The 27,734-nt window shown below is 36.1% G+C and overlaps 1 protein-coding gene across 5 annotated transcripts in view; it reads right to left on the bottom strand.

The window, feature by feature from the left end:
- Positions 1 to 27,734, bottom strand: part of LOC110460304 (bromodomain adjacent to zinc finger domain protein 1A-like) — a 39,128-nt gene that overhangs the window by 7,539 nt on the left and 3,855 nt on the right. For 3 of the 5 annotated variants that reach the window (XM_021513134.1, XM_021513133.1, XM_021513132.1), the window contains 18 exons: positions 23,191 to 23,286; positions 22,559 to 22,582; positions 20,261 to 20,371; positions 19,123 to 19,210; positions 18,365 to 18,566; positions 16,258 to 16,427; positions 14,485 to 14,580; positions 13,689 to 13,827; positions 11,250 to 11,399; positions 10,880 to 10,969; positions 9,506 to 9,730; positions 7,111 to 7,276; positions 6,063 to 6,164; positions 2,757 to 3,852; positions 1,534 to 1,637; positions 1,213 to 1,340; positions 991 to 1,062; positions 237 to 496 (listed from right to left, as the gene is read on the bottom strand). In XM_021513134.1, the coding sequence (XP_021368809.1) occupies positions 237 to 496; positions 991 to 1,062; positions 1,213 to 1,340; positions 1,534 to 1,637; positions 2,757 to 3,852; positions 6,063 to 6,164; positions 7,111 to 7,276; positions 9,506 to 9,730; positions 10,880 to 10,969; positions 11,250 to 11,399; positions 13,689 to 13,827; positions 14,485 to 14,580; positions 16,258 to 16,427; positions 18,365 to 18,566; positions 19,123 to 19,210; positions 20,261 to 20,371; positions 22,559 to 22,582; positions 23,191 to 23,286 (3,319 nt within the window). The remainder of the gene's footprint in view (positions 1 to 236; positions 497 to 990; positions 1,063 to 1,212; positions 1,341 to 1,533; positions 1,638 to 2,756; positions 3,853 to 6,062; positions 6,165 to 7,110; positions 7,277 to 9,505; positions 9,731 to 10,879; positions 10,970 to 11,249; positions 11,400 to 13,688; positions 13,828 to 14,484; positions 14,581 to 16,257; positions 16,428 to 18,364; positions 18,567 to 19,122; positions 19,211 to 20,260; positions 20,372 to 22,558; positions 22,583 to 23,190; positions 23,287 to 27,734) is intronic. The other 2 variants (XM_021513135.1, XM_021513136.1) reach the window with 2 other exon arrangements.

Below are 27,734 nucleotides of genomic sequence, written 5' to 3' on the forward strand. Positions count from 1 at the left end.
TGACCTCTGTCATTGATAAAGTGAAATCTGACTAACCTTGAGTCTAGGTTTTAGACAGTATATTTTTTGACCTCTGTCATTGATAAAGTGAAATCTGACTAACCTTGAGTCTAGGTTTTAGACAGTATATTTTGTGACCTCTGTCATTGATAAAGTGAAATCTGACTAACCTTGAGTCTAGGTTTTAGACTGTACATTTGTGACCTCTGTCATTGATAAAGTAAAATCTGACTAACCTTGAGTCTAGGTTTTAGACAGTACATGTGGTGACCTCTGTCACACATATCACAAAGTAACATCTGTTCTGCATCACCCTTCCTACGACAAATTCGACAACGGGCATGGAGTGCAGACTTGGACCAGGCTATGCTCTTCTCTAGGGTAGCCATGTGAAGAAAGATTTGAGAGAGACTGGTGGAGTACAGCAAGGAATCCTCCCATCGCTCCAACAGGTATCGTCCCTGGGTCTTCACATTTTCCTCCTCCTCTCCTAAACCAATAGAAATGAAACTGGTTGTCTTATGGTGCTTACCAAAAGTAGCAAGCTACCATCATGTCAAGTCTTGTGTCTGATGTCTTTCTTTTGCTTATACTGTTAAAGTGATCCTACACATTTTTTGTCAATTATACAAAAACGTTTTGCAATGCTACATATATCTATACCTGCCCTAGGTGTCATTGCCTACTGTAATTATGATTTTCTAATTTTAGACCCAAACTCTGAACTACTGTTAACACAATCTTTGCAGAACATATTTTGTAAAATAGAAGTTTTTGTTCAAGTATTTACTCCCTCTGTTATCAGTTATATAAAATATATTTTAGTGCTATGGCTATATTCCCTATCGAGTATACATGTACTACAATGTATCACTTTTTATTAATGCAAAAACGCTCCCACTTCAACATTATATACTTTGAAATGTGTACTGTATTAACATTGCTAACGTAATTTGAATGATCATTTTTTTCAGTTTAGTTGATACCAACCATCACTCTCCTCTTCTTCTTCCTTCTTTTTCTTCTTTTGCTGCTTTAGTTTTTGTTTTTCAGCATTCTCACCTAAACCGATGAAATTATGAAATAGTGTGTAAGGATTGAAGATTGTTTTTATGTGCATCCTATGTAATTGGAAAGCCGACAACCATCACAGTGAGGAAAACACCAAAAATAAGTACAAACAAAAATATACAGAAATTGTAGCACACTTACCTAGAGGTGGAGTCATGTACTTGGGTTCAACAGCTTTCTCTATCTGTAACAATGCCTTTGCCAGGTCTTTGACAGTGGACTCAATAGAGCCCTCAGAACTTACAGACGAAGAGTCATCATCTTTCTCCCTTAAAAAGAACAGCAGAATTTACCTTATGAAAACAAAAATACTGAGGTTTATATGGGACCTATCATATTCCATTTTTGTGTTTAATAATGGTGTTTCAGGTTCAATTGAATACCATCGTATACAGTTTTGAATAGATATTGTCAAGCTCAGTTCAGAGTAAATTGTATTTTTAAGTAAGTCACAATACATACTTTTCTTCAATCTTGTCATCAAATTTAATGAAAACAGGATCATTTGATTGGGGGTCGTAGCTTCCATGTTCTATAGCATCCCTCCACACAAACCGGTCTTTAACCTATTAAAAATTACCATTAATAGATTTTACAAAAGAAAAAAAAGATCAACTGAAAATTTAATTTTACACAGGCACAAGATTCTTTTATTTTACATAGATAATACAAGTGTTTTTATTGTATGATATACTCAGGGTGCTACACATATACAGTGCATATACAGCACAAAGAGCTAAACAGCGAGATTAAGCTTAAGGGGCAAAACAAAAAATCATAGTTCATGATCATGACCTATATGCTTCAATAATTTATTTCCCAGTGCTTTCCATAACAACATAGTGAGCAGTGACTCGCAGATATATCCCGATTTCAATAGGGAAAATGTGACCTTTGACCTTTAACCTTGACTAACGACCACCAATATGTAATCAAAAGGTTCAGGAAATAACTTGTACACAACTGCAATTTTTTACTACAGATGAATGAGCTGACAAAGCAATTACTGTTTACTTCTACTATAAAGTTGGGGGATACATTCATGTATAACAATGAAACAAAAACCTTTATTATACTACATGATCCCTCCCTTTATAGATAATACAGAAGAATATTATCTATCACATGATTAACCCAATAAACACAGAATACACTAAAGGTGTGACTGGTACCCTAAAAAACCCTTAACAGTGATCCAAACTGCTTTTCTTATAAAAAATGTATATAATCACAAACTTTTTCTTGGTAATGCAATAAAAGGGATCTTTAATTTGTTTCCATTTCACACACCTTAAGAAAAGAATCATTCCTCATTTACACAAGAAAACTTAAACACAAGACGATGAAGACTCCTAGGCCCAGTTGTTCAAAGGTGAATAGCTGAATCAGTGATTAGCGCAAATCAAAGTTTTTGTGCATCTTAAAAACAACCATTAATTGAGTTAAAACTTTTCATATACCAAATATTTCAGCAGGGTAAAATCACATCAAGTTTTTACCTTGTATATTGACCAAATTATTAGAGGTTGAAAAATATTGTTTTACAGTAATTAGGCTTATTTATCACCTTTTGTACAAGTAGGGCCTGGTTCAGTTTCTTGCTGAACTGAAAGTGATTAATTTCGTTATTCTCATATGGAAACTCATATAAAAAATTATACTTATGAAGTGTAATGTTAAAATACCTTGAGAGATCCCAGGCTTCCTACAAACACTCTCTCCTCTAGATCCAGCAACAGCTCCCTAAGGTTGATTTCTAACACTTCCTGTGCTAGATCTCCCTTTATCAAGCCCTTTGCCACTTTCTTAACAGGAACTTTTCTTGAAGTGCCTTCTATGGCAGGTGACACACTCCGCTCTTGTTCCTCCATTAAACTCTCAGGAACAGCTGGTGCAGTGCACAGAGATTTTGTAGGACATTTCTCAATCAGTTCTGATATTCTGGTTTTTTGATCCATCAAACTCTGCTTTAAAGCAGATTCCCTATAACCACGAGAGTTAAGAGCACTCGTCAGCTGATCAAACTGCTCTGTCGTGGATATATAGGTCCACATATGCTTTGGACCCTCCAGTATTTGCTTGATTGCCAGACTGTCGAGTATCGGTGGTCCCTGATCAGTTTCCATTCCCTCTGCTTTGCCCTGCTGTGAGTCATCATCACTAATCGTTAACACCTCGTCCTTGGCCCCCTCACTACTTCCACCATTTGTTAACGGTGTTTCTGCCCGACTGTCACTGATGAGTTCATTGTTTCCTGGAGTATTGTTACTGACAGTAGACACATTCATACTATTGTCTGCTGTTGACAAATTCATACTGTTATTTACTGAGGAAGTGTTCATGCTATCATTTTCCTTGTCACTTCCGTTCTCTTCTGGTAATTTCTTTTTGGGAGGTGCCTGAATATCTATAGTGGGGAGCTGTTGTCCAAACACAGTGCTGTTAGTAAAAGGATTGGAATTGGGATTTTGTGGAACTGGTTTTAAGTATTCATCCTTAACATGCATTTCACAATCTTCAATGAAGAGCCCTGGTAGTGACTGAAAAACCCAGTATCGTCGATACATTCTGTCACGCCCAAGGGGATAGGTCTGACTAGCATGCTGAAGGCGAGAAATTGAGTCAATCATCTCCTTCTCCTGTAACCCAAACTCTGCTTTTTTGTCAGCCTCTTCCTCTTCCTCCTGTAGACGTTCTTCCTCCTTCTCCTGCTCTGAACGAATCACTTCAGACTCATCCTCCTCTTCTTCCTCAGGTAAGGGTGGTACGGGTAGGCCACTTCTACAGGGACATCAAACAAATAACACAGTCATTAACAAGTTTTACAATTATAACAAGAGCTGTTGGAGAACAGCATAGCTCCCCTATGTATGTTATTATAATACTGCAACTATCAATAGAAACACATGTATAGTAAAACGTTGATATAGTGCCTGTCATTTTATTTGCCACCTCACTTACCACCAGCATATTTCAAGGACCGTTAATTGTAAAGTGTTAGTATATGGGGATATACCTGTAGACTTGAGAAACATCTATGTGATATGTAATTGTTAAGAAATTAACGAAGCCCAATAAAGCTGTTTTTGGACGCTAAAATATGAAAATATGGTTCAAAACATTGCTTACACTCAATACAAATACTTCAACCTTACAATAGACAACAGCCTATTGATAGCGGTGGTCCAACACTACCCAAACAAGAGGCCCAAGGGCCTAAACGGTCACCTGACTGAATCCTACAGTATTTATTTTTGTTGTTGAAATATGTACCAATTTGAGTACAAAATAGTTAAGTATAACGTTAACTCCAGTTTGTCAGGTCCATGAGCTGATCATTCCTAGACCGAGTTTCAGTTAAATCGGCCTATTAGAACTTGTTTTTAAGTTTGAAATAGCGGCCATATTGGATTTCTGATCGACCCGAAAAATAACAACACTTGGTCAGGGAGATGTCAGTAACCTTCCCATGAAATATTAATGAAATCCCTTTGCCAGTATTTCAGCATAAGTTGAAAATGTAAAATGTTAACGGACGACGACGGATAGCAATAGGTCACTTGAGCTAAAAGCTCAGATGACCTAAAAAACTTGCCCAAAAACTTAATCTGAAGCTTGCCATAAAACTTTAACCAAGGCCAATGAAACTGCTTTTGGCCCCTAAAATATGAAAAATATTGTCCAGAACATTGCCGACACACCATATAAATACTTCAACCTTATAATAGACAACAGCCTATTGATGGTGGTTGTCCAACACTTCACAAAAAAACTTGCTCAAAAACTTTAACCTCAAATTTAATTCCAATAAAGCTGTTTTTGGAAGCTAAAACATGGTCCAGCACACTGCTTACACTCGATATAAATGATTTATTGCCCAAAAACTTTAACCCCAATTTAACTTAGTCCAATTAAGCTGTTTTTGGCCCCTAAAATATGAAAATATGGTCCAGCACGCTGCTTACACTCAATGTAAATGATTGAAACTCATATTAAATAGACAACTGTGTATTGAGTGTGTTGATCCAACACTGTCAGGAAAAACTTGCCCAACCTCGGAAGGTGGGATGCCGACGCCGGGTTGACTACCTTAGCCCTGCTATTCTTCGAATAGGTGAGCTAAAAATACACATCCTGTTCTATTTGTCTATACCCTGCACAGAATAGTAAAATCTCTATTTATTGTAATGAGTGATGAGCCTACCGTGGTCGAAAGTATCAATGTAATTTTTGCAGTCAGGTGTTTTAAAATAGATAGGGGTGATTCCGTTTCATTAAGCTTTCTCTTTGTTTAATGAAACTTAATCAAAAGCAGACCTAGATTTCTCTCAACAGTCTCAAGTGATCTTGACCTCAATAATCTCTTCCTAAGAACAATCAATGTATGAGTTAAGACGACTGTGAGGCTTAGAAAAGAAAGACAATGATGTATGGAAACTTAAATTATGCATAAACTAAAAGATGTGATATGACCCATTCTTGATCAAATATTTTACAGACAGTTCAGGTCTAGAAAATACCTCTCCTACACACTGTTTAATTTAGTGATAAGCTCATTGCACATTTCTAACTAGAAAGCTAATTCTGGAATAAACTCAGTGCATTTTCTAAATAAGTTCAATTCAGTGATAAGCTAAGCACCTTTCTACAAACCAATTTACCTTTAAGAAATAAATTTGGTGCCCATTTCTATATACAGACTTAAATTTTGACAGGAATAAGCTTTGCCCATTTCAAGATACACAGGATTAAATTAAGGAATAATCCCAGTACCCCATTTTAATATCTCGTTAAGTACAGACACACCTGATCAAAAGCAGTGACTGTGATTTGTAGACCCTTTTGATGTAATATGCTTTCAAAGACAACCCAGGCACAGAAGCAATATGATGTTTGAGTACTGTCAGCCCAAGGGAGCTATATTCAGAATAAAAGGTAACCTAGTATCACTAAGTGACAAGGTACAGAGATACCATGACTGTAAGCCTTACTCTTGCAATCGTAATCTTTCCTCATACAGTTGGATTTTTTTCAAACGTTTTTGTTCCAGTTTCTCTCGTTCCATCATCCGCTCTTCTTGGCGACGCTTGTATCTGGAGAAAAGTTTTTAAAAAATCATAAGAAAAATGAACACAAAATCTTCACAAAAACGCTTCTTTTCATTTTTTAAATGCAAATACACTTTTTTCGGGAGAGATATATTTCAAATCACCAAGAACTATTTCTTTCATGAGTATGGGTCTCGCTGGGTATTAAAAGCTCATTACCAGTCAGACCGGTTATCATTCTACAACTGACTGTTTTGCGATTCAATGCATCACGCACCCTGATCGGCATTCAATATCAAAAATCAAACGCACTCACCTGAAGACTTTGAAACACTGCCAAGCTGGTTGCTACTGATGGTACATTCTCGAAAATGATATATCCAAAATAAAAGTTATATTACTGAAAGTACTTCTATAAATCCCAAATAATTTTACGTACATAGAACTGCACCAACAAACGAAAACTTTATTATGTACTCAGTTGTTGTGTAGACGCTTTACTAGCAAAACATGTGCGAAATGCGACACTCCCAGGTGTGTAGTCAACAATATGAAATATGATTGAACCGTTCTCATGGAAATGATTGGAATTAGTATTGTTTTTTTCACAGGAGGTTATAACTAGTTGGATATCTGAAAGGTAGGCATAAGCGTTTCTCGTATGATTGCTACTTTCAGGGCCAGGTTTTTTGGGGGAGGGGGGGTTGGAGTGCGGCAGGGTTGTGCATTTACATATTTTAATTGGTCGCATTTTACTACTATTAGATAAATGCTATCTTCCATTTCAATTTTATTCAACTGATCTGATACAAAATGTCGGTAAAAAATCATGAAAGTGTTTATATATTATATATATATAATAGTAATGTCACCTTGGGCACACATTAAACAAATGATAACCAGTCTGACGGGTTATGCACTTTTTATACCCAATGTTTGACCCAACTTAAGGTACACTCAACCAGGAAGGACAACCGATGCTAAAACTTACCGGATAGCAGCTTCCTCACGCTCACGACGATGTTCACTCCACTGCATCTGTTTCAGGTCAGATTTCAACTGGCGTAATCTCTCATAATTATCTTCAATAGTGTCGCGTGTTGCTGCATATGTCAGAATCTGTTGGATCAGTACACGTAGTATCTTCAACTTGTCAACTACAACAACGAAAACTAGTACATTTAGTTTTCTGCAGAAACAAGAGATCTCTGGGATATTGGCACCCATTGTAAGATCTTCATTAGTTTTAAGTCAATTTGATCTTTTTCCTTCAATTCTCTTCTTTTCTCTTATCTGATAGATTGTCTTGTCAACAATAAATATATCTTGTGGTAACTTTGATAAAAAATTCTATAATGCTGAGTCTGAGAGCGCCCTTTCAAATGTGATCCTTGTTCATTATCTTCTTTAGCATAAGTGATAACAAACTTTAAGTTCACAATAGAAGATGACTGCCTGGTGGCCATTTTGTTTTCCTGATCAGTCCCAAAATGAAACATGCACAACTTTGGATCAAGGAGAACTTTCATACAAATTTAGAGAAAGATCTGTGGAGTGCTTCTTGAGAAATAGTGTTAAGGTAATAGGTTTGTGTCACCATTTCTCAGTAGAATTTCTTCAAATTTTGTAGTTATATTGCTTTGAAGTAAAGAACATTTTCTACCACAAAATAAGTATAGGTTGTCAGAATTTGAAGAATTTTAAAAGGAAATTTATGTAAAAGGAGTGAATTTTGAAAAAAAAATAAAACACAATTTTTTGCAAAATCATGTCAATAAAAATGATACTGCCATAGATTAGTATTGCATTAATGTTTATCAATTTAATAAATGCTGAAATTGTGTAAAATGAATTATCTATAAATGATTAAAAATTGACATTTTATAATAAAACCAAATACATATAGTAATTGCATGCAAGAGTTATCACAGTAGTGAAATAGGTAGAAGGTTTCCTGAAGTACAGAAAAATGGACACATGCGACTCATTCAGTCATTGATAAAAAACAACTGAATAAATGCCTGGACTGCTTTGAAATACTTTGATATTGAGAGGACACACTGTTCTGTCAATAACTAGAACACTGACAGGTCAGTAAGGGCCCCGTCTTGTGGCAATATATCCCCCATAATCATCGAGAAGCAATCTGCCCATGTAGCTGAGCTTGACGTTTGACATTTGGACTTCAAAAAGAATCGCAAGGAAGCAAAATATACATTTTACCTGTACTATGATACGAGTCTTGGTTCCTTCCACCTCCATATTTGCTGGGCTAACAGAAATGTGAATACCGGTGCAATACTCATTTGTTAGCTTTGATTTGCTTTGTTTCACCTTATATACCTCCTCTATCAAGAGCCAGGGTCAAAGTCAGAGATCCACTTTGTCTTTGACATTTGAACCCAAATGACCTGGACCATTACCCAGTGACCCTGATCTTTGGTCAGTTGACTTATTCTTTAATTCCGACCAACTTTGCTTCTTGATATCATAACAAAATGTTCATCAGTGAAAAGATGTAAAATTTGACCTTGACCTTTGAACCTAATGACTTTGCCCTTTCACCTCAATGTGAATTTTTGTGACCTTAACATCTTGACCAAGTTTCATGTACATCGGTCAATAAATACCAAAGTTATCAGCCAGGAACATAATTTGTGGACAGACAGACGGACGGACAGACAGAGAGATAACTATAGGGCACCCGTATCTCCGATACGGGGCCCTCATAAACATACAATATTCATCAGTTTAAGATTTAACATAAGAATATGCGGAAATTGTGATACTGTCTCCCTACATTGGATTTTCAACTAGGGATGTACTTCCTATTTCCGTTTATCAATACACTCATATGACCTTAAAAAGTTTCTAAACTCTCTAAATCAAAGATGGCTGCCTGGTAGCCATGTTAATTTTCTGATCAGTCCTAAAATGAAACATGCACAACTACAACCAAGGGGAACCTTCATATATGATATTGGAGAAAGATCTGTTAAGTCCTTCTTTAGAAAGATGGACTATACGGACAACAGACCATTTGAATAACTAACTTGAACTGGCAAAATAAAAGATGGCTATATGGTGGCCATCTTGTTTTTCCGATAGTTAACTTAAGGACCATTGGATCATTCATATGAAATTTGAGAAAGATCCATTTACTAATTTTTGGGAAATAGCAATAACAAGAATTGTTTAAGTACAGACGGACCATGGATGAAGGACAATTTCATGCCCACCATCATTAGATGGAGGGCTAAAAAAGTTTAATTACCAGGTAATCAAAACTAATGGCTTAGCTAAGGAACTTAATGTTTAAAACTCAAGTGTCTACTGCATGGAAGAGCCAGGTAAAAGTAAACAAATGTCATTGTGATGTGCATTACCTGGTTCAAGGTCAAAGACACACAAGCTGGAGAGGTTTTTGAGAACAGCCTGTTCCTGGCGCCTGAAATCCAAGCCAGGATCATCCTGAGAAGTGTAGCCACCCCTCTGTTGATATCTGTACTTGATGTTCTTCTCCTTGCCCCTAGCTCCTGCTGACAACAGGTGAAGACGGAGGATCTCTGATAGAGTGAAGGAATCCAGTGGCAGCTTCTTCAGCAAGGAGCCTAATAAAACAAATAACGTTCATGTACATCAAAAAAATATTTAAACAAGAGGCCCATGGGCCTTAACGGTCACCCGAGTTATGTAAAATCTGATGTTATCGATGTTGCCAAATGAAAAAAGAAATCATTTCGTTACAAAGGTAACTTGAACTATTGTAATGCAAAAGTGGTGTGAAAGATCTGTAGTATATATATGTACTATGTACACAGTGGTTCTGTCAGTCAGCTGAATTTTAGTAAAGCACCTTAAGACCCTTCCATCTATGAACAGTATTTGATTCTACCATATCTGGTTCTTGAGAAGATTTTTGAAATTTCAGTCAATTCAACCCTTTTTGGCCCAACCCATCAGCCCCTGGGGGGTCATTCAGGGCTGATATGTGCATACCATCAAACTGCTATCCAATAATGATAATGCTAACCAAGTTTGAATTAATTCCAATGGAAAAACAAATGTTGGTCCAGAGTGTGATTTCCCTATATAAACTATAGTAAAGTTTATCCCCTCCCCAGGGGGAAACGTGAGACCCCAGGGTCATGACATTCACAATTTTGGTAAAGCACCTTAAGACCCTTCCATCTATGAAGAGTATTTGATGCTACCATTTCTGGATCTTGAAAAGACNAAACGTGAGACCCCAGGGTCATGACATTCACAATTTTGGTAAAGCACCTTAAGACCCTTCCATCTATGAAGAGTATTTGATGCTATCATTTCTGGATCTTGAAAAACTTTTGAAATTTTAGTCAATTTGACCCTTTTTGGCCCTGCCCCTCAGGCCCCTGGGGCTGGGGACCATATATTTCACACTTTCGGTTGACCTTTGGCCATGGAATGTTTCTGCAAAGTTTCATTGAAATTGGTACAGGGGTTTTGGAGAAGTTGAAAATGTAAATTGTTTACGGACGCATGACAGAGGAGAGAAGGCGATCGCAATATCCTTTTTCAATATTAACATTGTCAAGGGAGGGTGCAGAGGGAGCAATTTCCTAGATTTTATGATATTTATAATTTGGACTCCAGTTCCATTTTTCTGAAATATCCCAATAAATCTCTGATACAGGGTGCTAATTATATTTAAAAAGAACAATCTTCATTAAATGTAAAGTACAATCCTAACTTAATCCTCAAAGAATAGAGCTGCTTACCATGGTTAAGCTGAGGAATCTGGGAGTAACTACTTGCTGATTCTATTAGCTGGTAAGTGGAGGCATCCGTATCATCAATTATGTCCACCACTAAGGAAAAAAGTCTTTACTTCAAACATAGCTAGTAAGTTTGATGATGTTGTCTTCTTTGGTACAATTTGCTTTAATACTCAAAAATAAGAAATAGATATTACTGGTTTTTCACATTATTAGTTTCATGAGGAGAGAAAATATTTCTGAATTTCACTAGTAATTCAAGAATAGCATATCTATAATACCTTTCATTATTAAGAGTTACTTAGCATTAAGTTGCAGTTTAATGGGCCACTATAGGAAAGTGATCACATGACAACAGAGATGTGCTACCCACATTGGTTGTCCCCTTTGTCCTTTTTGGAAAGAGCCTCTTCCTCTTCTTCCTCCTCCTCCTGAAGGTTGAACACAGCCGTAATCATCATGAGCAGGATGTCTGTCAACGTGCCATTGTGGTCAGTCTCCATCAAGGCTCTCTCTAGTACCTCTATAACATTAAGATAACTACATCAACACAAACACCCATGCAGCACATTTTTTTCCAGGTAGCCCAGGTGACCGGAAACACACATATTATTTTATTTGGCCTAAGGAACTTATTGTTCCCGTATTGGAATCTAAGTACAGTCGTATCTGCTCAAGCGACCATCTGTTTTATGCGACTGTCACCACATTTGACAAATTCGTGATCTTTTCACAAAGTTCAATGAACAAATTAAAAAGAAACAAGAGATCCCAGAGGGAGCTTGGCGCCCACCTTTGTACCATTTTCATTAGTTCTTTGTCAGTTCAATCTTTTCTCTTCTTTCCTCTAATCTGTTTGATCGAGTCATGTTAACAGTAAATGCACCTTGAGGTAACTTTTGATCTAAACTTAATACTGATGTGTATGAAAGCCAACCNCTTTGTACCATCTTCATTAGTTCTTTGTCAGTTCGATCTTTTCTCTTCTTTCCTCTAATCTGTTTGATCGAGTCATGTTAACAGTAAATGCACCTTGAGGTAACTTTTGATCTAAACTTAATACTGATGTGTATGAAAGCCAACCTTCAAAGTGAGTTTGTCATTTCACATATTTACTAGTACAGTACTTAATGTGAAAGAAATAGAATCGATCATTGCAATATGAGAAAGATTTGTTTAGTTCTTCCTTTAATCCATTTTGTTTTTATGATCAGTCTCAAAATATAACATGCACAACGAGGGATCATGGGGAACCTACATATAAAATTTGAGAAAGATCCCTCCCGTACTTCCCGAGAAATAGGGATAACAAACTTTCACTATCAAAATCTAAGACGGCTGCCTCTCGGCCATGTTGTTTATCCGATCAGTCTCAAAAATTGCCCTGCACAGCTAAGGACCAAGGGGAACCTACATATAAAATTTGAGAAAGATCCGTCTGGTACTTCTTGAGAAATACCGAAAACATGAATTGTTTAAGGACAGACAACAGACGGCGGACGATGGACGCAGGGTGATTTGAATAGACCACCATCAGATGATGGTGGGCTAAAAACATCAGTAAAACCGACACGTGCTCCCTGAATAAACATCAGGTTTGGGAACGTGTCCAATTACAGTGATAGAAAATAAACATATTTTCATATTCCAGAAACTAGCACAATTCAGAATTATGTCAGGCAGTAGCCCCAATGCTCAACGGAGATCGTTCTTTTCTAAAAGAGCAACATCTAAGATTGATTAATATCTCATCTGAAAATCAACATTTTTATAAAATTTCAGTCTCTAAATAAAATGTCAGTACCGGTATATCAATAACTACTGCGCCATTGATCCGATATCCCCAACCTCTATAGGGATCGTCCTCCTCTCGAGGGGCATCATCCATTCAAGTTTGGTTTAGATCTGATGTATTGCTAAGAGATAGCATCCAGAAACCAACATTTTCCCAAAACTTCAGTCTATGTATAGCCATTGTGACCCTGACCTTTGACATAGTGACCACAAAATCTAGAATACCAATTAGACATACCTGCTAACCCCTGAATCTCCCAATGGGGGTCATGACCGGACATGGGAAATTCTGTGGGGGTGGGGGGGGTGATAACGCACGACAAAAAATTCACGTCAAAATTAATCATTTAATTTTTGCGCTGTCACAGCATAACATATTTTGTGTCTTCTGGTATGATTGAGGACTTTTTTAAAAAAATAAAACAAATCTATTCACACAATTGTTTTACTACATTCTCTCATTTCAAATTTGTTACATTCTCTCTTTTCAAAATACAAATTTCCCTGTACATACAGGTAGTTTGAGTTATTGTAGAAAACTTGGCATCTCTCATCACTGATGCATACTGAAAGCATGAACTCATCTAGAAGCTCCTCTATCTGTTTCTTCCTCTCATCTTTATGTATCACATTGGAAATGTTGACAGAATGCGGGAAATTTGTATGACCCATGCGGGTCATGCATTGGTCACGGGTGATAGGTACATTTTTCAGGTCATTCAGCAGGTGTGATTTGACCAAATAATCTGAACTACACAGTAGAACCTTAGCAATCTGAAACTTTGGGGTCAGAAATCAAGATATATGTCCATGATTGTCAGAGTTCAGAATGGCAAAGTGCTACTGTATCCTTCCAAACCTACCAAAGCTTGTAAATATAACCATGCACCAAAGTTATGACAACTGACATGTGTTTTTTGTTTTTAATCATATTAAATTTATTTCTACTGGGTGCAGTTCAAGTATTGAGTGTATCTCAGGAAAAGCCTGACCCTGTCCAAAGTGATGGTTATCTTACCAAATGTAAATCCTTTGGGAAAATACTCTTTCAAATCAAACAGAGCTTTGAATCCATTGATGAACTCAATGACCATTACAGCATCACCAAAGGATTCCACTGGGATCTTGGTCATTACCGGCTGAGGCTCTGGCAATACCTGTAAACCAATCAGTTATTTACATTACTCTAATTTACTGTTACAGAAGTGCTGGGCTCTTCATCTACCTTATATGCTAACATTAAAGACATGGTACAAACAGACACTGTATAATGCATATATTTTGTTGAAGTGTATTTTTGCTTTATTCATTACCAGAACTTGAATTATAAAATATCATACTAGAAGCAATATCCTGTAAGTTAGACTGTATGAAACTAAAGCACTTTATACCTGGTAAGTACATGTATCTTTAAGTTCCTAATTGAATTCTTGGCACTACGAACACATACCTCAAGCTCCCATACAGTGCAATAGGCAAGACAGATGATGATACATGTATAAACAAATTGAATATATTCCATATGCACAATTTTTTTGCTCGTTTCTTTATTTTCTTTTTTATTCTTTCGCAAGGAACCAGATTCAAAACTGGGTCAAATTTACAAATTTACTAACATATTGTACAACTGGCCCTCTTCAAAACTTTGCATATAATACTATATATATACCATTCATTAACTTTATCTTGAAGTATTTGGGATCATATCCTACCAAAATTAATCATAATTTGTATCACAAGTATACATGCAAACAGAAGCTATATTAAGCTATACATTGGGCTGGATCCCTAGATGTACTATAGATTAAATGTACCTTCAGGTCATCACATTCCATGTCGTCACGTATACGATTCCACTCTCTCAGGTACTCCAGCTGGACACGGCGCTCCTCCATCATCTTCTCTCGCTCCTACGAAAATCAGGATTAGGAAGGTAATGACATTGATGACAATATGACTACAGCAGCTGAGTCGGGAGTAAATTTAGTTATAACACTGCTAACAATATAACCACAACAGCTGAGTCGGGAGTAAATTTGGTTATAACACTGCCAACAATATAACTACAACAGCTGAGTCGGGAGTAACTTTGGTTATAACACTGCCAACAATATAACTACAACAGCTGAGTCGGGAGTAAATTTGGTTATAACACTGCTAACAATTTAATCATAACAGCTGAGTCGGGAGCAAATTTGATTTTAACACTGCTAACAATATAACTACAACAGCTGAGTCTGGAGCAAATTTGGTTATAACACTGCTAACAATTAATATAACCATAACAGCTGAGTCGGGAGTAAATTTGGTTATAACACTGCTAACAATATAAGCACTACAGCTTAGTAAATTTGGTTATAACACTGCTAACAATTTAATCATAACAGCTGAGTCGGGAGTACATTTAATTTTAACACTGCTAACAATATGACTACAGCAACTGAGTCGGGAGTAAATTTGGTTATAACACTGCTAACAATATAACTACAACAGCTGAGTCGGGAGTAAATTTGGTTATAACACTGCTAACAATATAACTACAACAGCTGAGTCGGGAGTAAATTTGGTTATAACACTGCTAACAATATAACTACAACAGCTGAGTCGGGAGTAAATTTGGTTATAACACTGCTAACAATATAACTACAACAGCTGAGTCGGGAGTAAATTTGGTTATAACACTGCTAACAATTTAATCATAACAGCTGAGTCGGGAGCAAATTTGATTTTAACACTGCTAACAATATAACTACAACAGCTGAGTCTGGAGCAAATTTGGTTATAACACTGCTAACAATTAATATAACCATAACAGCTGAGTCGGGAGTAAATTTGGTTATAACACTGCTAACAATATAAGCACTACAGCTTAGTAAATTTGGTTATAACACTGCTAACAATTTAATCATAACAGCTGAGTCGGGAGTACATTTAATTTTAACACTGCTAACAATATGACTACAGCAACTGAGTCGGGAGTAAATTTGGTTATAACACTGCTAACAATATAACCACAACAGCTGAGTCGGGAGCAAATTTGATTTTAACACTGCTAACAATATAACTACAACAGCCGAGTCGGGAGCAAATTTGGTTATAACACTGCTAACAATTAATATAACCATAACAGCTGAGTCGGGAGTAACTTTGGTTATAACACTGCTAACAATATAACCACAACAGCTGAGTCGGGAGTAACTTTGATTTTAACACTGCTAACAATATAACTACAACAGCTGAGCCGGAAGTAAATTTGGTTATAACACTGCTAACAATTTAATCATAACAGCTGGGTCGGGAGTACATTTAATTTTAACACTGCTAACAATATGACTACAGCCACTGAGTCGGGAGTAAATTTGGTTATAACACTGCTAACAATATAACCACAACAGCTGAGTCTGGAGTAAATTTGTTTTTAACATTGAAAGTGAATTAAATATCAATCACATTGGTAATATCACTGGAGATGAAAAGTATTATTTAAAGGAGAACCTGAGGACCCTTGTAACATAAGTAACCCTTAAGGGAACCCTATATGAACAAAGGAGAATTTTTCCATTAGAGGTTCAGTATCAAATATTCACCTTCTGCTTCTCCTCTCTTAGCTTTTGTTTTTCTTCCATCATCTTCTTCCGTTTTTCTTCTTTTTCTGCCATTTTTTCTGCCATCCTTTGCAATTTCATTTGTTCTTTGATAGCTGCCTTTTGTTCCATAGTTAGCTCAAGATCAGCTTTTGGTTTGGGAGATTTTTCAGCTAAAGTAGAAAAGAAATTCAGTTCAACACACAGATTAATATTAATTAGTATTCTACTTTCAAATATTCCCGGATGAAACCTATCAAGTATGAGCATGACAAAGTTACAATTATTTCAAGCCCCCCCCCTAAATCATATAATAATATATGAGCTTTGTTTGATGCACCTACTTCCTACCAACATAATACGACCTATATATAAGACATCCAGTAAATACTAAATAACATGTTTTCATGTTCACCATCAATAAAAAGGTGTAAGCCAGCATGTGTGAAGCTATGGATGGACAAGACGCAAAACTATAGTCCCCCCAAGGAGACTAATTACAAGGGAAGACTTTGGGGTAGCTGCACTACTAAGAATTGTGTATACTTGATCACCAGCTCCAAATGAAATCTACAAGAATTAGGTGTTAGGAAACCAAACACCAATTTAAATTCTGTAACTTATTCCATCTAACAGACAAAATACTACACAGAGACAACACCAGTGGGTTTTTTACTTCCATTTTAAAACCACCTGTTCCTTTGCAATTGGGAAAATACAAGATGTCTTGCGCGCAGCGGAAGCGCGAGCGCAGAATGCGCGAAACCATGTTGGGGGGTTCCGGGAAAAAAAATTGAATTCTAGAAGCTCCGAGGTGCATTCTGATAGTTTTTGTAGAGAATTAATTGCTCTTAAAAAATGACATATTTCTTTATTCATTTTGTTTCTATTTAAAATTTGAAACAGATTCTTCACAAAATGTAAGATGAAAATCATTGACAAGGTTAGAATTTTTAAAATCACAATTTTAATAAAGTTTAACAAGGTACATGTACCACCAAATCAATCTCTTCTTTGTCCACTTCTCCATTCTATGACAGAGGGGTTACTGAATTTGGAGATATAGAACTTGACTGGAACAGGGAGGCAGTAAAGGCAATATTTATGTGTGCTGACTTGGCAATTTGCGACACAACAGAAAAAATGGAGCATTTCCTAGTTGACCTTTGGGACATGAAAAGACTAATTGGATGTGTCACAGCTGGTGATGCATTTGTCATACAACAGTGTCACGCAGATGTGTGTCTCGCAACACTATACGAAAAGCAAATTCCGATTCTGAAAGATGGTAAAGAGTTTTTTTCACTCCTAGCAGATAAAAGCCCAGATCAGGCACACACGAGTCAACTTAGCAAATTACGGGATCGTCTCTGTGTCTACAAGACTTTGTAGCTTCCTTGAATGCATTGCTTATTTTAGTCAGTCCTTTGGAATCAATTTTTCTGATGTTTTTAGTGAAGAATTTTGAATTATGCGACATGGTGTAGAACCTGATGTCATCTGCGAATCAAAGCAGTTGTTAATTTGACGCTTGAAATTCTGATGACCGTATCAAACGCTATCATGACCTAGATTCGAATATTCGGATTTGACTTCTCTCCCCTTGCTCAGAAAAGGAAAATTTCTGATCGCTGAAGTTATTATTGTTCGAGAGAATGACTGATGTATTTTAACATACTCTTTAGACATGTTTGGATAAAATCATAGATTACAACAATAAGCAAACAAAGACAGGTATTCTATTTGGGAAAATGTTTTTATTTTGGGAAAATAAGTAATTTTCAGACTAGGGGAAGCAGCCGTTAGACGGCTGTAGATCAGGCAAAAAAAACCCACTGAACCCAGTAGCTGTCCATTTCCACCTACAATCACACTCGCTACAGGACATAGAATACCAGATCATTGAAAATCTACACGAAGCCTGACAGCCAACAGGAAATAATTCGAGTACCACTGACTTACCAACTACATACCCTTATATGACTAGGGATCAATGTCCAAGGTGAATGTTGTAACCTCAGTAAATTTAGTAAATCTACGTTCTAATGGAAAACAATGCTTGCATCAATATCCATAGTAACGGTAATATAAATAACACCAAATAATTAACCTTTCTCTTTTTTTTGTTTTTCCTCCTTTTCTTTCTTTCTTTTCTTTTTCCCAGAGACCTCCTGTTCCTCCATCTCTTCATCCTTCTTTGATCCCGGCAGCCCTTTCCTCTTGGACTCTGTGGCCTCAAACCCTGGGACTGGACCAGAGAAAAAGTCCAGGAAACTGGCCTTATCTAGTCCTTTCTTAATTACTATGTCATTCTGCAAACGTAGAACATTGATAACTACATTACTCTATGAATCATTTGATGACTACATCATACAACAAACATACCTGATGACTAAATCATTCTACAAGTATAAGTGATCACTACCTCATTCTAAGAGGGTTGATTTGACAGAACATGAGCTAAGGATCCTTGGTCTCTTGCAAACAAAACACTTGAAAATTCCACTGTGTTTTTTCGTATCACTCCTCTCATTTTTTGTTTTAGATATAAGCGTATTGCAATTGGCACTTCCGTTGACTCACTTGCTATAACAATTTGAGTTTCAGGGTATAGGAAATAGTAATCCTGGTCAAGCTCTGCAGATATTTTTTATTACACTCGAAACAATGTTGTTGATTACATATAGTTCGTTTTAATTATTTTCCCCCATAAAAGTTTGTAAGGTATGATGTTTTTAGAAATGATTGATCAAAGCAATAGTTATAACGAAAAACAGTTTCCAATGCCTTGTTTCAGTTTATGGCAGTGGTACAGGGATCCTGAAGTGTCTGCATTGTACTCTCTATAGCAATGTTATAATCTCTTACCTTGACTCTCCAGATGCCCATGTAAGGCTCACAGTACTGCTTAAGGAACAACTTGCTCTTATCTCTTGTGTACAAGCCCTTTTTTCGACTGTTGGGGAAAATATTTACATGTTTTACAGAATATAGGAATAGGATTGTCCTATGAACAATATAACATAAAACATTTATCTAAAACAAGAGGCCCAGGGGGCCTGTATCGCTCACCTGTTTCTTTTGTTACATGAAACTGACATATAGGTAACTTCAGACCAAATTTGGTAACTAGAACACAAGACATTTTAACATCTCTTAAACGCTTAAGATATTGTTGTTTGAAATTTGAAATTTTAATTTTAATTTTAAAGCATTTAACCAACATTGACCTTTGACTCCAGCTAGCACTTAAAGTTGACCTTTGACCTCATTACTGTAATAAAGAAAAGGATTTGCACTGCTGGTCTACATAACATACCAAAGTATTACGACTCCAGTTCAAATGTTTTTAAGGATATTGTTGTTTGAAGTTTTTAACATATTTGAGCCCTGTGACCTTGAAAGAAGGTCAAGGTCATTTTAATGAAAAAAAATTATAGCACTCCATCCCAGGTACCTACTGGCCAAATATTTTGACCCTGGGCCTTATGGAACTTGAGAAGAAGATTTTTAAAGCTTTTAAACAATGTTGACATTTGACCCCTGACCAGCAGTTTAAGTTAACCTTTGACCTCATTACTATAATAAAGATAAAGATTTGCATTGCTGGTCTCCATAACATACACAAGTATCATGACCATATTTGAGCCCTGTGACCTTGAAAGTAGGTCAAGCCCATTTAAATCAGGAAACTTTATAGCACTCCATCCCAGGTACCTACTGGCCAATTATCATGACCCTAGGTCCTCCAGTTCTTCAGAAGAAGACGTTTAAAAGAAACAGTTGACGGCCGGACGCCGAACGCCAGCCGGACGCCGAACGCCCTTTTGGGCTAGGTGAGCTAATGACCCCTTAAATACTTAGAATTATAAGTGAACTGTGACATTAGTTATTGTAATCTATTACCAACATTTAACATAATGGCAGCTCTATTAGTAGTAATTTTAATATGTCAGTATTGTTGTACATGTGATTACCAATGGCCTCTATTAGATGGAAGACCCACCTGATTTGTTTGGATGGTACTGTTATGGTGATGTTGTTTTTACCCCTCTCCTGGACGACATAGCGGTATTGCTCCGCCGGCAGGATGGGTCCTCCCTTCCTTTTTGTTGCACTGTTAAATAGTAAATACACTGCAGCATGTACATCAGTACCAGACCACATTCATTATTTAAAATCTACAAATGTAATCACCCGTCTAGTTTTCCATTAGTACAATGTGTGTGATCAAAGCTGTATGCAGAGAGGACCAACCGGCCAGGACACAATGTTGAAATTTTACAAAATTTTCACATTTTAAGAAAGTAATAAATTGAAACACAAAAATCATGCTTACCAATTTTACCTTTAGCTGTACGTGTTTCGTTTTCAGATTGGAGAAAAAACATAATCTGAATTTTAAACTAGCCATGACCTATCAGACATGATCCCATGTTTTCCAACAAACACACGTCGGCCAATTTTGAGAAAATCTTTTGACATGAAATGAGGTTTAATCAGATTATCATAATTTAGGATACACCAGGTTTCTTAACTTATGCAGTAATTAACAAGTTCAAAAAATGAGTTGAGGGTGTCCCAGTCTTCCATCAGATCAACATGGTATCTTAACTCGATCACTTTTGTATATCTATTGTTAGAAAAAAGGTTTCTTCAGTCTTTGTGTGCTGAGTGTGATTATATAATAAACTTAATGTGCTAATATATACACTTCCAGAACCATGAAATGGCCTATATGAACTGAAAACAGACTCACATTCTTGAAAAAAATTATTATAGAACAAGATAAAAGAATCATATTAAACATATTGATACATCTTTGTTAGTAAAACTGCACAGTTGTCAATATTTCATGTCCACATAACTGCATGCAAAAAACAGTGTATTCTATCAACATGAATCAGTTCCAGATACCTCAAGTTTAAAAAGGATTATCACTCCTTAATTATTACCTAATAAAACCCTATTTGATCTCAAAGACACATATCTATGTCTGGTTGATAATATAAAGTGCAACATTGAAGCAGTGGAGGATTTTTTAAATACACCTATTGTGTATAATAATATTAATTTGTAGTCTTGATAAGGTTATTTAAGGAAAAAACAATATTATTTTACATGCATACACGTAATTGTACCAAAAAACTACATTTTGCATAAATTGACGAAGCATTTCATGCACAAATAACAGTGCACACAGTTTTTCCAGTATAACCGCATAACCCAAATATTAATCATGGTGATCCCTAAGCCTGACAATTTAAATTGACAGACAACAAATTTTAGTTCATAACAGATATAAACGAAATAATTTTGCAAAAAACACAACAATGCGCAGTAATTTTATCACTGAGTAACCTAAACCGATCAGAAATTTGAATTACAAACACCTTACCAAACGTTGCAGTATATGACAACAATTTTTGCATTTCTCTTTTTTTGGTTAAATATATGCAATATATGTAGTATGTGTTGTCTTCCTTTCTGCTACATAACAATAAGGCTGTGTACTGATCCAACTACATCATAGGATGTCCCAGTATGCATCGATACAAAATTATGAATATTCATTATAATTAGAATTTCATATTACTGTAAGGGTAATATATACATATATGTTAAAATCATCATGATCATGAACAATGAAGGAATGTTACATCCTTTGCTGGAGATAGCTATAATAGGTCATTCAATATTTTTTCATGTATGACAACCTTTAAAAGCAAAATCGTTTCGTTTGACCTTTTTTACTCAGCCTCTTGGCTCCCAGGATCGTCACTCCCTATATTTCATTATTTGTACAATTTTTAATCCTCATGGCCTTAGATGCTAGCACTAAAATTGGGTTGGTTCCTGCTCAGTACTTTGGGAAATGTCATTTAATGCAAATTAGCCTATTTTACAACTTTTGACCCAGCTCCTCATGATCTGCCATCATCAGTATCATTCTCTTTATTTGTGTAACTTTTTATCCTCATGGCTTAAGGATGATAGCACCAAAATATGGTTGAATTCTTCTTTTTAGTTTGGAAGGTGCTGTTTGGAGCAAACGTAACAGTGAAACGTTGACGGTCAACTAACAGTTACGACAGCACAAGGACGACATGGACGCCAAAGAGGCATCATCACTTGTTGCACCTCATCACTTGTATGAGATTTGAGGCATGCTACTTGTATATATATCCATGAATTGAACAAAAATGGAAAATCATGAACGTAATTGGCAACTGTTTCACCTTCGACGGAATGAACAAAAAGTGTCTGATTATAAAAAACACAAAATTGGAACAAGAAAAAGTACCTCAAAGTAAGTAATGGCATTTTCCTGAAAGTCAAATAAATAAAAACAAAGTGAATGCAGGCTCACAAAGATATATCCCCATTCCCATGAGGTGGTCAATTGTGACATCTGAGTCTTTCTAAACACTGACCAATAACTACCAATATCTAACGAGGTGTAAAACTTTATATTACCAAACCCAGTGTTCTCATTCAGTTTAGAATCAGGTGGTTGACTTAAAAGAATAGCTGGTGGTTAAATATTCACATGCTATATAATATATGTTGACCTGAAAAATACCTGCTTTAAAGTTGATGAATAGCGATTTACTATTGGCTGGCGATTGGGTTTTTATGAGAACATGGCACACTATATGGTAACTAAATCTGTTAAGGGGTTTGCAAGATATCGTGAAACACAAGCTTTTTACTTAAAAAGTGGCCATGGTGAAGTGTAACCTTTGACTTGAAAAGTGTACTGTGGCCATTCATTTAACAAACTTTCTACCTAAGGAGACTAAAAACAAAATATTGCAACACAGTTTGTGCCAAGCAAAATAATAAACACATTTCAACCAGAACTACCTTGCCAATTTGTATTACTAAATGGAAATGCCTTCTCAATGAACAGGAAAAAAGAGATACAATCGTTACCTTTCATCTTCTTCATCAGAGTCAATAACAATACACCCATTCATATCTGATATGCCAGTACTTGGTGGAATAACACGCAGGATCTTGCAACCTTTCCTGCAAAAATAAATGAAAATTTCTTCAGATAAATATGATAATATATCATCACTGACTTAAAGTTGCTACCAAAATGCAAGAAAACTAGATAAAAGAAATGGATGACAATCCTGTCAAATTTTCTCGACTTTTGCAGTGCCGTGCGACCCAAACTGCAGTCAGCACCCTTTGAGTTTATAAAGGTGTCAGCCAGACATACAAGAATTAGAGGATTAACGGCAGTATCTTTAAGTACCTGACACACAGTACTGTTACCCCTGTAATAGTTGAATTGTTAGTTTACATCTATCATTTCACAATTATGTTTGACATCAATGTTTTGGCGGAGGTGTTCATTAAGCGAGCGAGAATTTTAATACCATATTTCAGCATGACNCTTAAACGGCAATCACTAACAGACTGGAAATAACTGGAATATTTTCTTATTATTAATTTCGTTAAATACCAATACTACATCAACTAAGTTCCCCTCTTTCCAATGTTCCCTATAATTAACGTAGCCGAAAACAGTATGGCAGATTCAGGGCTCACCCTGGACCTAAAAGATCAGTAGCTAAGTGTGAATTTCAGTAGCCATTTTTCAAAACAGTCGCCATACTTTCTTGGCCTCCAACTGTTACAGATGGACCCTACATTAAAATCATTCAATATTTAATAATGTTTTTAAGTGTAATACTATTAAACATGATGTTAAAGAGTACTCTGCCCCAAAGTCCTTAAAAATGGTAGTTGTTATTCCCTGCTTAATGCTCAACATTTAAGGGAATGGCAACAACTGGTTCACCTATTGTCAGTATAGTGTGACCTGGCGGAATGCTGTGCTGTGTGCCTTCAGCATGGTATTTCAGGGAGATAGCACTATAAAGTCAGCATCAGATCCACGCTATCACAAGGAGCCAAGCACCCAACACACCCCGTCTCTTGCATACACACATGCAAGCACGCATACACTACATACATGGAGACTAGGGATGTCAAGGTTAACCGAAATAATGGTTAATCGCGGTTCAAAAGACAACGGTTCAGTTTGGTTCATGATTTCCGTATTTCGGTTCGGTTCTATATAAGTGGGTGGTAGTTGTTTGGTAGCAGCAAAAGCGTGTATTATTTGTGTCATATCTCGATCGATACACGCCCCTGACTCCATAGTCATGCAACAGCAATAATAAGTACAACTGTGTTCTTCAGGATGGTTTGAAAGGCAGCTTCTACTTGGATTTTCTCGTCGCAAGACGGTAACTGAATACTAGATATATGTATAAACACAAATTAAACACGGGATTTACCTCTTCAATCAATGTTGGCCTTTACATCTTATATAACTTTGAAATCAGCAGAGCTACGAATGAAACTGGATTCAACATATGGGCCCAGTGCAGAAAACATTGACAACACAAGGCCTTAATCTAATTAAAATGAGATCCTTAGCATTGAAAAAGTTTACACACGACTTTAACCCGATTTCGTAGCGGTATATATATGTATATTATGTACGATATGGGCGGACATTGTTGAGTTAGATCCCGTAAAGTACACCAATTTAATATTGTTTTTTTTTTACTTATGATTCTAGTCAGATTGTCAAAACGTAAGGTGCATGAGCAACATGCGTACTGGAGACTGAAATGTTTGCAAGCCATGATATAATAAAGGAAAGAACATGATTGTCCAGTAAGTATATAGATAGTGCAATGGAGATATTTGCATGATAAAATGAAGGAAATATATATTACATAGATGTTTCAATAAGTCAACTTAAGAAGGGACAGTTGTAGACAGCGAAATACCTAATACAAGTGACAGATTCTTCGTGTTAGTATCTTTATACTCAATACCCTCAGAGGACTAGTAGACAATTGTATATTACTGTTTAACAGTTTAAGTGTGTACATAATGAAGTTTGTTTACGTATTCTACTTGTGATTGTGTATATATAAAGTACATAGATTACAAAGTTGACTGAACCGAACTGAAATAACCGAAAACCGACAACAAAAATGATTACCAAACCGAAAAATTCCAGAACCGTGACATCCCTTATAGAGACACATCCTTAAATGACCTTAGCTGTTAATAGGACGTTTAATAATCAAAATAAAACCAAACCAAACCAATCTTGCCATCTAAAGCTTGCTAATTGTTTTGACAACTTAGACAAAAGCATTAGCTAGCAGTCGTACAGCGCACGCTGAACTGTGGCGGCCCTGATTATGTATACGCAATCAGTCAGTGTCAGTCAAAATACACACGCGAGTAGATAGATACATTTCTGGGACAAAGATACTGATTTTCCCCATTTTAAACAAATTAAGTAGCCAGTTTAGTAGCCAAATTGTATTTTTAGTAGCCAATTCAAAATAAAGTTAGCCAATGGCTACTTTGGCTACCGACAGCGCGAGCCCTAAGATTATGCCTAAATGACAGATTTGTTACATCAAAACTGTAATAAAAATAATAAAAAGTTATGGAGCAATTTCCAAACATGAAAATACTGAGAATACCGAGAAAATTCATCAATAATTGTGCAACCATAGCAGGAAGTGAACCTTTACAAATTACAGTGAAGTCTGGTGTTAAGGCCAAATAAAATAATATGTGTGTTTCCTATCACCATAATATTTTGACTTCAGGTAGGTAGGGAAAAGTTTTTATTTTACTAAAACATTTTTTTTTATTGTAGTATGAAGCAATGGCGTTGTATGCTTATTTGTTTTAGGTCTTCTGTATGTATTCCCACAATAAATGATACTACACCTTCAATTGACCTCTTATTTTTCAGGAAAAACCAGATCAAGCATGTATATAAAGATTCATTTGATAACCAGTAAACACCTGTGTTTATACAGGGGTAAATTGAATAAGACACCCTAGTACGTTAATATGTCAAAAGCATAAAGCAATACTGTTTTTTTTTACTAAATTTGTTTCAGTAAGCTTTTTCCTGTTTTCATTTAGATACAAAAATATCCATTTCTCATTTGGTATTAACTTAAATTTATTTTGATAATGAATTCTTAAAATTGAAATTGTATTAAATGTTTAATTGATTTTACCAGTAATTTGTCAGAATGTATTATTTTCATTGATTTAATAGCCAAATTGATTGAAATTGAAATTGAATTAAAATTCTGTAAATACTGTCATTGTTTTTGTCAAGTGGCCGGGCTACTACTGTTTTTAATCATTTGTGGGCAGTACTAGTCTTCACACATAGGTAGGACAGTTTTATATATATATATTTTTAAATCGAGTGAATCCATGAATTATTCCTCCAACAGTTACGCTCCCATCAACCTCAAACCTACCGACTCCAACAATGTTAAGAGGTTTTACATGGCGAGATATTTTTGACAGGCGCCGCCTAACTGCCCATAGCTGATTTTCCTGATGCTGACTATCAAATTTTTAAAGTTCGGATTTAGAAAAAGTATATCGTGTTTACATACATTTAAATGTTCAACAGTGTCCAATAAATATTCCTTTCCATAAATCCATAATTAAATGAGAAGAATTTCTATTCCGTAATACACTATATATTTGTATCGGTGGCATACATATGAGATCTATATTATATGCACCTTGAGTAGACATCGGTGTCATGAACTGTTAACCACCTAAGTGAGTTTTTCAAGCCGAATTTGTTCCGCCTCGATTTTTCGGGCGGAATCTGCATCTAAGAATTAGGCCTAGTGCTTCTGAAATAAGAGGTCCGAGTCAGCAAAATCATATCCGATAGAAAAAAGGACGTCCCTTGTTTTGTGATCTAACAAATAACCGATGTAAAATACCGCGATTACAGCTCGCCAAAATGAACCAAAATGAATTTTTCAAATTTTCATTAAAAAAATGTTTCAGGTCGGCGCATTTTTTTCCAGGTAGCCCGGGTGACCGGAAACACACATATTATTTTATTTGGCCTAAGGAACTAATTGTTCCCGTATTGGAATCTAAGTACAGTCGAATCTGCTCAAGCGACCATCTGTTTTATGCGACTGTCACCACATTTGACAAAGGGCTAATTCGTGATCTTTTCACAAAGTTCAATGAACAAATTAAAAAGAAACAAGAGATCCCAGAGGGAGCTTGGCACCCACCTTTGTACCATCTTCATTAGTTCTTTGTCAGTTCGATCTTTTCTCTTCTTTCCTCTAATCTGTTTGATCGAGTCATATTAACAGTAAATGCACCTTGAGGTAACTTTTGATCTAAACTTAATACTGATGTGTAAGAAAGCCAACCTTCAAAGTGAGTTTGTCATTTCACATATTTACTAGTACAGTACTTAATGTGAAAGAAATAGAATCGATCATTGCAATATGAGAAAGATCTGTTTAGTTCTTCTTTTAATCCATTTTGTTTTTATGATCAGTCTCAAAATATAACATACACAACGAGGGATCAAGGGGAACCTACATTTAAAATTTGAGAAAGATCCCTCCCGTACTTCC

Source organism: Mizuhopecten yessoensis, unplaced genomic scaffold (assembly GCF_002113885.1).
Source record: "Mizuhopecten yessoensis strain PY_sf001 unplaced genomic scaffold, ASM211388v2 scaffold10355, whole genome shotgun sequence".
In the NCBI taxonomy this organism is placed as follows: domain Eukaryota; kingdom Metazoa; phylum Mollusca; class Bivalvia; order Pectinida; family Pectinidae; genus Mizuhopecten; species Mizuhopecten yessoensis.